Source organism: Apis cerana, linkage group LG11 (assembly GCF_029169275.1).
Source record: "Apis cerana isolate GH-2021 linkage group LG11, AcerK_1.0, whole genome shotgun sequence".
NCBI lineage: Eukaryota > Metazoa > Arthropoda > Insecta > Hymenoptera > Apidae > Apis > Apis cerana.
The window spans coordinates 10,379,050-10,388,627 of NC_083862.1; the positions used below are offsets into that span (position 1 = coordinate 10,379,050).

General features: G+C 37.1%; 1 protein-coding gene across 3 annotated transcripts in view; it reads left to right on the plus strand.

The window, feature by feature from the left end:
- Nucleotides 1-8,414, plus strand: part of LOC107999455 (uncharacterized) — a 44,989-nt gene extending 36,575 nt beyond the window's left edge. For all 3 annotated transcript variants that reach the window (XM_062081772.1, XM_062081774.1, XM_062081773.1), the window contains 16 exons: nt 1,361-1,424; nt 1,640-1,745; nt 1,883-1,981; nt 2,138-2,321; nt 2,542-2,728; nt 3,345-3,433; nt 3,716-3,989; nt 4,563-4,644; nt 4,748-4,900; nt 4,991-5,186; nt 5,532-5,710; nt 6,392-6,758; nt 6,869-7,212; nt 7,347-7,664; nt 7,953-8,063; nt 8,135-8,414. In XM_062081772.1, coding sequence (XP_061937756.1) covers nt 1,361-1,424; nt 1,640-1,745; nt 1,883-1,981; nt 2,138-2,321; nt 2,542-2,728; nt 3,345-3,433; nt 3,716-3,989; nt 4,563-4,644; nt 4,748-4,900; nt 4,991-5,186; nt 5,532-5,710; nt 6,392-6,758; nt 6,869-7,212; nt 7,347-7,664; nt 7,953-8,063; nt 8,135-8,275 — 2,894 coding nt within the window. In that variant the 3' untranslated portion in view covers nt 8,276-8,414. The remainder of the gene's footprint in view (nt 1-1,360; nt 1,425-1,639; nt 1,746-1,882; nt 1,982-2,137; nt 2,322-2,541; nt 2,729-3,344; nt 3,434-3,715; nt 3,990-4,562; nt 4,645-4,747; nt 4,901-4,990; nt 5,187-5,531; nt 5,711-6,391; nt 6,759-6,868; nt 7,213-7,346; nt 7,665-7,952; nt 8,064-8,134) is intronic.
- The last annotated feature ends 1,164 nt before the right edge of the window (nt 8,415-9,578 follow it).

Sequence of the window (9,578 nt, forward strand, 5' to 3'; positions counted from 1 at the left end):
GCGGTCGGAAGCAACATTGTCTCAGGCTCTGGTGGACGGAACGTTCGACGAAAGCGTTACATTGTTTCAAAAGGCACCTGTATCGCTAGTTCCATTTAAATCAGTGTCACTCAACCGGCGGATCATCATTCCGTTGGAATAACATTTCATATTCGTACAATGAAAACCGGTTTTCAATCTCTGCTGTCGCGATAATTCTCGCGATTCGGAGTTTTGACGGAATATTTCTAAATTGGAATTATTCGTTTGTCATCAACTTAAATCAATGAATTTTTTCTTCGATAATAGTATCGAATGGAAAGATGAATAATACGATACGATCAATGATGATGAGAATGGAAAAAACATTTATTATTATTTTATTATTCGTAGAATTATTCTTTTTTAATAAATGCTCGTAAGTTTTGAAATTGTTCGTTGATTATTAAAAAAAAATGTTAAATGAATATATATAATAAAAAATATATATGATAATGGATAATGGATAGAAATGATGAAAAAATTCGTATCGCATTTTAAATAAGATCATTCTCTTCGCCGAAACTCGTTATTTTTAACTATCGTCGAGTTATCAAAGAAAGGTTTTTATAGGAAAGAAAATTCGAATATCGATCAATCTTTGTTGCAACTGGTGGTGGAGCTATCGTGATTTCATCGAAATCCAAAAAGAAAAATATGCCTTGAAACTCTCAAGCTTCTAGTCAATATAACATAAGTAACACGATTTATTCATCCGTAGCTATTATAAATTCTTTTAGTTGGACACGATCTAATTTCACAAAGAGCATACAGAAAACGGTAAAGTAACAGCAGTTGCAGCAGGCAATTCTTTACTAAATTAAAAAAAAAAAAAAAAAAAAAGAAGGAAAAGAAAGAAAATAAAGTTAAAAAAAATAGGGATAAAAAAGAGGAGAAAAAAATGAAGAGAGAGGGAGAAAAGAATTATTTTGTCACGAGAGGTATTAGAGTACCGTGAATATCGTGCTCCTTTTTCTCGGAGAAAGAATCTTAAAAGTTTTTCTACTAAAAAACATATGCACGATTCTTCTTCTTAATCCTCGATTCTCAAGAACTTTCAACGGAGAAACGATACCATTTCTAAAATATTAGCTGTTCAATGATCTTCCAATTCCAGTAGAATTGTTTGAAAAATAATCATAATGACATAAGCATAATCTGTTTCCATTTCATATTGATGCGCGAAACTTGAAACGTTAATCTTCCTCACGATAATCAAAATTAATTAATTAAATAATCGATATCGATGTATAATTTTAACGTGAAAGGATAAGTAAAAGGATAAGTGGATTATTCACTTTCAAAGATATCTTCATGAAAACGGTATTATTCAACTTTTTAGGGGAGACCCAGTACGAGGATTCGCAGGTGCAATTCACTCGTCCTATCCCGGATGAAGTCATCAGGTGAGTTTAAACAATTGGTATGAATCTTACAATTGGCGTAATCAAGATTTTGGATTCGTTTGTAAAGATGTAAAAAGAAAAAAAAAAAAGGGAGAAAATAGAATTAAAATTAAACACGTTTTCTTCGATACAGAAGAAAGTATTATATTTTATTATTAGAAATTTTGTTTTGCTAATAATAAAAATTGGAATAAATATTTGACGTTTTATTTTAGCGTTTATGAAGTTTACGTGAAAGAGGAAACTGCAGGTTCTGAAGGGAGGAACGATGTCACCGTCGTACCGAGTTTGCCGTCCACAAATGATCATCAATTAATTCAGGTAATTATGAATGGTGAATTGACAATTAACTTTCCTTTATTAACTGTAATTATTAATAACGTGTCACATGCGTATGCGCATGCAATTTTCTACATCATAAATATTTCGTACAAAGGTTCGGTTTAATTTGTTTCCAGGGTGATTGCATGAACCTAAATGTGGCTATAGATTCTGAAGTAATTAACATTGACGGTGCTGTGACAAAGTTTCTCGGGAAAGATGCTTTCAAATATAAAGTAAAAAATTAAAAATTACTCTTTCTTCTTTCTTTCTTTCTTTCTTTCTTTCTTTCTTTTTTTCTTTCTTTCTTTCTCGTTTTTTCCTCCCTCTTCCTTTCTTTTTTTTTTTTACCAGATTACAAGATAGTTGAAAAATGTATATTCTTTTTACAGATTCTCGATCAAAATGTTAATTCGTCCAACGACAACGTTATGGTGTACTCGCATCCAGTTGTCGAAGGACCTTCATCGTCTTCCACTCGACTGATCGATAAAGATGATCCAAGATCGAAACTTCATTTCGTGAAATATTTGAAACGAGATGGAAAGACGTTGAAAATCTGGGAATGCGGAATTTGTTAGTAATTCATTACATTTTGAAAATTTTCAACAATTTTTCCAAATTTTAAAGATTCAAAAGTGCGAAGGTTCCAACGTTCCAAAATTTAAAAACAAACAATTCGTTTATTCTTAAAAATTCAGAAGATAAAAAAAAGAAACTAGAAAGGGAAGATTTGAAAAAAAAAACCATGTGAAAGTTGCGAGAATCGGTTGAAAGTTTGACATTGACGATCCAGGTTCGAAGGAGTTCCGGCATCAGTACACGTTGATGAGGCATTTGCCAACGCACACCGACGAGAGAAACTTTAAATGCGAGGCTTGCGGCAAAGCTTTCCGGCAGTTGTCGACTCTGAGCCAGCACAAGGCGATACACAGCGACGCCAGGCCATACGTTTGTGAATTTTGTAAGAAAACTTTCAACAGGTACTACCAAAATCATTCTATGATACAAAACTTTCTTTCTTCCTTTCTTTCCCCACTTAATATTTATCAATATTTTACTTTCTTCTCTTTCTCTATTAGCGCGATTTCAAGTTTTCGTTTGAAACGTTTTTTTCTTTTCTTTTCTTTCTTTTTTTAACGAGCTACTTCGTTTCATATAGAAATCGAGACTACAATTTTTAGCAGGGGAGAAAAATGATGACACGTGATGAGGCGCGTGCGAGCATCATTAGCGTTTTGAATCGCGTGGAAATTGCGCGATTGTGCGCGAGAACGGAAAGAAAATTTTAACGAGCGTCGGTCTTTTTATAAATTAATCTTCGTGGAGCAATGCTTTTTAAATGGGCCCCCCCTCCCCGGATATGATGTAGCGATGATTTTAATTGAAACAGTTTCGATTGCGAACGGATTATACAAAACTTTTTTGCGAACGGACAATTGATTCGATTAAGAAATCCCGCGGGATTATGTATACTCCCGTATCTATGTAAATTGAAAAATTATACTCCGATAAATTTAAATTTTAATTTAAACTTGATTTTTCCATTTATGCGGTTCATGATATCCTCGTTTATTTAATTAATGATATTTTTTCCAGAGTGTCTACACTGATTTCACACCGGAAAACCCATTCGGAACACAAACCACATAAGTGTCAGGTTTGTGGGAAAGGATTTCATCAAAAAGGTAATTATCAATCTTAGTTATCGCTTCGAATGTACGAGTTTCTTCAGAATTATATTCAGAATACGAACAATTTTGATGGAATCGAAGAGACGAGAATAATTTAATAAATTATCTATCAATCCGTTGTCCGAATCATTCGAATCAAATCATGCAACTTTTCCCGATCGATCGATTAAACTCAACAACAAGAATAACAATTCTGAAACAGCTTGTACAAAGAGTAAGTAGGCTTTGCACGCAGGTAATGTAACCGGCAACAGTTAAATACCGTTCCGTTGTCAGGCAATTTGAGGAACCACGTGTTTACCCACACGAACGAGAGGCCGTACAAATGCGAGCTTTGTGGCAAAGGGTTCAATCAAATGTCGAATTTGGTCTGCCACAAGGTCAAAGCTCATGCACACGCGGAGAAAATGCAGCACGTGTGCGGAATCTGCGGCAAAGAGTTCCCGCGCCGATTCTCTTTGAGATCGCACGAAGAGTACAAGCATGGGATAAAGTATCGACATCCGGCCGGTGTGCAGACCGGAATCAACGATCCGAACGTCATAAGAAAGTAGGTAGACGTCGCGACGGGATCGAGCGATTCTTAATACGTCCCTAGATAGACGGCAACCCGTCCATTTTCTATTTTGCGCCCAATGAATGCAACCTGAATGCCCGATGCTTCTTTCCTCCGACCTTCTTCCTTTTCTTTGTTCTTCCTTCTTCGTAAATCGATCTTCCCTTTCTTCCAGTCTTCTACTATTTCCCTTCTTTTTTTATCTTATAGTATTGGATCCCTGATTGGAATTTTTATTACTTTTTCTTACACTTGAATAAGCAATAGACTTCTTGGTGCCAATTTGAGTAGTAGAGATGGTGGTTCGAAACCCGATGGTCTTATATAATGGATAGGATTGGAGCCTCGTTCGGATTAGCAAAGTTTCTTGAACCCACCTATCTTAACTAACTTGAACAAGGCTTTTGCATCACGGTTTAATGAAATTAACGAAATACTAATTGTTCAATAATTATCTGGATTGTTTAAGCCAGCGGATCGGTATTGTACTATACACTACACACGGTGTGAACGTTTGAAATTTTTCTATTTTCTAATCCATTGAAACAATTGAAAATGAAATTTCAGCAAGAATGTGAGGATCGTGCAGCTGCCCAACGGAGATCGAAATCAAACTATCGAAGTCAGGGACAAGGATCCTTTGATGTGTGTTAGTAATTCAATTAAGTAACAAGAATTACAAGTTGCACGATATGTCAAATATATATATATATATATAATAAATTCGTTTTAAAATATTTTTTACTTAACAGTCAGATGTAATGGAATCGGTGGTGATAGATAAAATCGACACGAAGGCGATGGAAATGGCATTGATCGAGGGACAAACGCCATTCGCTTTGTTCAAACCAGCCAAAGGAATTCCTGTCCTGGTGAAAGTCTCTCCAACTGGGACTCATAAAAATGTAATGAATTTTCCAATTTTTGGAAAACGAATTTTACGAATTACTTTTTCATTCCTATTTATTTTTGTCTTTCTACTCATGAATTTTTAGATCTTGACACCTGCCACTGCTGAAGATTTACGCATGGCGGGCAAGATGAGCCTAAGTCCGACGATTACCGCTGATCCCGACAGGATTAAAGCGGTACAAGTGAAGGTACCAGTGGTAGCCACGGTTATCCAGAGCATTGACTCTGATGGAAAAATGAATTTCATTGTCGAACCGCCTGGCCCTGAGAACGAACACGGTAAACAAACAAATTTATCACGCTATTTATTACAGTTCGAACGAAAAACTTTTTACATTAAAATTTTTACAATTGTTCCGATTAGAGGAATATCACTTTTTATTTCTAAAGATATATCGTTTTACTTTCTTCTAAGTAATCTCGATTGTAGAATAGAAAGTTAAAAAAAAAAAAAGAATGCAATGGTAATTGTTTCGAGGCGTTAGCCGAACGATTCCATTCGCGATACGTTTTGGAAAAGTAGGATTTTCTAACGCGCTGTTGCCTATAATTGGCTCGTTAAAGCAGCGATGTTTTTCAAAGTATCGGCAACGATATGGCGTTTATTTGGTGCATTGTCGACAGAGAGCTTGGTCACGGCATTGGATTCTCAGTTCACGTACACCGAGCCGGCCAGAAACGAGCCAGATCGCCAGAATGGCCCTGTTGTGTCCTCGGCGATGGAGGATTGCAACGAGCTGTTGGAACTGGCCGCCCAGGGTGGAATACAGTTCGTGCGCGCGACAGAGGACGGTCGTTACGAGGTGATGAATCATTCATCATCGATACCGAAGATTTTTCAGATTTTATCATATATATATATATGTATATGTATACACTTCTATATATATAATGAAATCGAGTTTCTCGTGAAACGTGAAAGATTTTTATACATCGGCCCACGATTTATCGATTATTTTACTCTTTCTTCATGTGTATTTTAATGTAGATAATTTTAATGATCGAATACGAAATTTTCCACTTAAAAGAGTTTTCAAGTATGGTTGTGGAATATTTGAATGTTAAAGAGTATTTTAAGTTTATAATTTTTTTGAAGAATGAAAATTTAATACGATTTAATTTATAGATACAAATCTTGATAGCGGCACAGTGCATAAAAATCTATTGCGTGCATACAAAAAGTCACAAGAAACATTCAAAATAGAATTATCAATTCGAAGAAAGAAACGAAACTCTATTCAAGCTTTTCAATCGTGTAAAAATCGTATAAAAATATTTATTTCGCAAAAATCTTAATGTTAAACATGATGGTAGGAATGAAGAATCGTTGAAAAAATTCGATGAAGAATTTTTGTGATCATTAATAATTTCAAAGCGTTGAATTGTGTAATGTCGAGGTTTTCAACGGAAGAAACAAATTACATGGGGTTTGAAATTGTATCCCGGCTCCGTTTATTAATTATTATTTCTCGCGATGATGACAGGTGATGACGAACAGCGAGGCTCGCGATCTGATGGCACAGAATTCACACGACGTGACCATTCTTGAGGGTGAGGAAGCGGATGCGATCAATGTTGTGAATATGCGCGGCAACGGGGAAGTTATTATCGGGGATTCCGATAATCAGATCATGGTGCTCGATTCCGCATCGACGCAGAAATCTATGCCGATGGACGGCATTGAGATCCTGGAGGACAAGGATATCCGGATATTGGACAGCAAAAGCCTCGACGACCGTTTCGTGGATGGCATTAGCTTCCTCTCGCAATCAAAGATCGACGATCTGATTTTGGGTCCGAAACCTTTGTCCATCGATGGCGGCGTAACCGTCAACGACCACGAGGACGAGGGTGAGTTTTGTCCAAATTCTTCTTCAAATCTCCTTTTTTTCTTAATCTTTTGCCTGTTTTCAACTTTGCGACAAGATTATTCTTCCCTTTGTTTGAATTTTTTTTCGCAGCCATAGGAGTGCCTTCGAGTCAACAAGAGTTGACGAACATCCTCAGCCACAGAAGCGATATTTCGACGCTGTCGACCACATCTCAGCCCTCGATATCGTCCCTGTTAATGAAAAATCACCCACCCTTGTCGATTTTGAACGATACGCTCCCGTATCTGAAGAGCAACACCAGCTTAGCCGAAGATCTCAATATTCTAGGTAGTTCGACGATGGACGATCATCATTCCGTGTACGAGTCCAAGATAAAATTACCTTCCGTTTTTGACGATCCTGAACCAGACACTGGCCTGATACCCATCAATCAATCGGATATGAAGATACTCGGATCAGGAACTTCGAATAAAGTAAAAATCGTATATATTGGATGTTTAATATTTTTTTAAACTTGTCTAATTACAATATGTAACGTATATATAACGTTTATCTTAACGAATAGATAAAGACTTAACCATGATTTCCATACTTTTGAATTTCACAGGTCCTTGGCAGTAAGACAAATTGTCTACCGCCATCGAAATTGTTCCCCGGTCTGAACGAGGTGAAGATCCTGGGTCCGAAGAACCACGGCCAAGAGATCATGACTTCGCAGTATCAGGATATAAAGTTACTCAGCCCTTACGAACAGTTTTTGAAGAACACCGCCTCGAACACGAACGGGTGCGACAGCGGCGGAGTGAACACTTCCGGTGGGTGTAGGAAGGAAGTGAAGATCCTGGGCAAGAAGTTGGGAACTGGCATTATCACCAGCACCGAGGAGGGCAACGTTGTGGAAGTCATCGAGGAGAAAACTAAGCTCGTAAGAGATCCCACGATTACCTTCGATTCGCCTCGTTCGCCAATTGTCCTTTCGTCCTCGGTTTTTATAATATCCATCAAAATCTGGAATTTGTCTGGAAAGTTGAAAGTTTCGAACATTTTGATATCGAATTTTCCTTTTCTTTTCATTTAGATTTCTTCACTCGATCTTCTGCCAGGATTATCAAACTCGAAATCGAATCGACAAGTTCTCCGGTTCAATATCTTTCTAATTAGAATTAGAATTATAAATCGTTTTGAGAAAATTAAATTTTTTTTTACATTACAGATGATGGACGGTCCAGGTCTTTGCAACCCCACTGACAACACGGTGATCTCATCTCCGCGTCTTGACAGGCAGATCACGGAGAATGGAGGGCCAGACAGCTTCTTGCTCCAAGTAAAGAAATACGAGTACGCTTACGATTAATAGACCGCTGAAACAGAGAATCTTTTCCACGATTCATGCAGGCATGTAGCCCGTGCGACTCAGATTTCCTGAATTTCGAGAACCGTTTGAAGGACACGTCGCCGGCCGGCCATTTTGAGCGAACCCAGAAGGATTCCAGGGATAGTTTCAGCTCTACCAGCGGTCTTCCCGATCTCGATTGAACGAAGAAATCGGGAACAGTCCACTCTGTTCAACTCTTCTCCTTGGCTCTCCTCCGTTGAAACTATCCAAGCTCGACGAGTGGAAAGGAAAAAAAGAAAAAAAGGGAAAAAAAAAAAAGAAAAAGAAATGTCGCCACGAGATCTTTAAATGGCTGTGAAGGATGGATGTGATTATTATAATTGATATGGAACTAGAAAATTAACGTCTCGATGTTGTTCGTTCGTCGAATTCGTTCTCAGACACTCGCGATCTAGTAGCGAACGGATTTATTTTTTTTTCGATTTTTATTTCAGGATTTCCCGTACCGATCCTTAAAACTAGTTTCGAATTCTTGTGAATTTTATTCCGAACGTCTTATATAATGTTAGTTCCAGAGGGTTATTCTCGATATATAGTTTGCGCCCCGATTTTTCTTCTGCTTCGTTTCACGGTGTTTTTTAGGTTGACTCGCGAAACGAGTAAATTTTAGCACGAGAAAATTTGCGAGGAAGACACCGGAATGCTTTTAATCGATCGTATCCTAGGAGAAAAAAGAAAAAAAGAAAAAAAGAAAAGAGAGGGAGAGAGAGAGAGAGAAAAAAGGGAGAATCCCGCGAACGTTCGCGACGAATTTATAAATTTAAAGAGAACGCTAGCGTTAGAGCTAATATATTTATTTTTTTAATCTTAGAATATTTATATACGCGACGAGCAACGATTTCGTTGATATTTGCCTAGACTTTTGATAAGAATGAAACATGGACGAGAAGAAGAAGAAGAAGAAGAAGAAGAAGAAGAAGAAGAAAAAAATCACAAGAGAAAACGAGAGGGAATGGAAAATATTAATGAATGGTCGGTAAGGAATTTTTTTTTTAGGAGATTGTTGTAGCATGCGTGGGGGGGAGGGGGGGTTAATTTAAAATCGAGGTTCATAATTTTATGAGGAATGCTAATGATTTTACTCACGGATGAGAAAGTTGTATTTTTGCGCGGCATCCAGGCCGACAGCTTGTAAATTTTAATTCGCGTGCACGTGCTCGCGTCCCATGTTCAAATACGCATTGTTCATTTTCCGGGTTTCTATTTTAACGTGGCCGATTACATTGTATAAATTCGAATAGTATTTTATATTTGAATTTCGAGGTTGGAGAATAAAATTATATGCAGAAAATTAACTATTGTTGTACGGTTTATTCGTATCGTTCGGTGATCGTTGCAAACAAATTGTCAGATTTATTTAATTTCTATATATATATACATATATACATGTATATGTATATACGGTCTCCGTTCAAAATATGTTTAGTTGTATGTTTAAAAGGG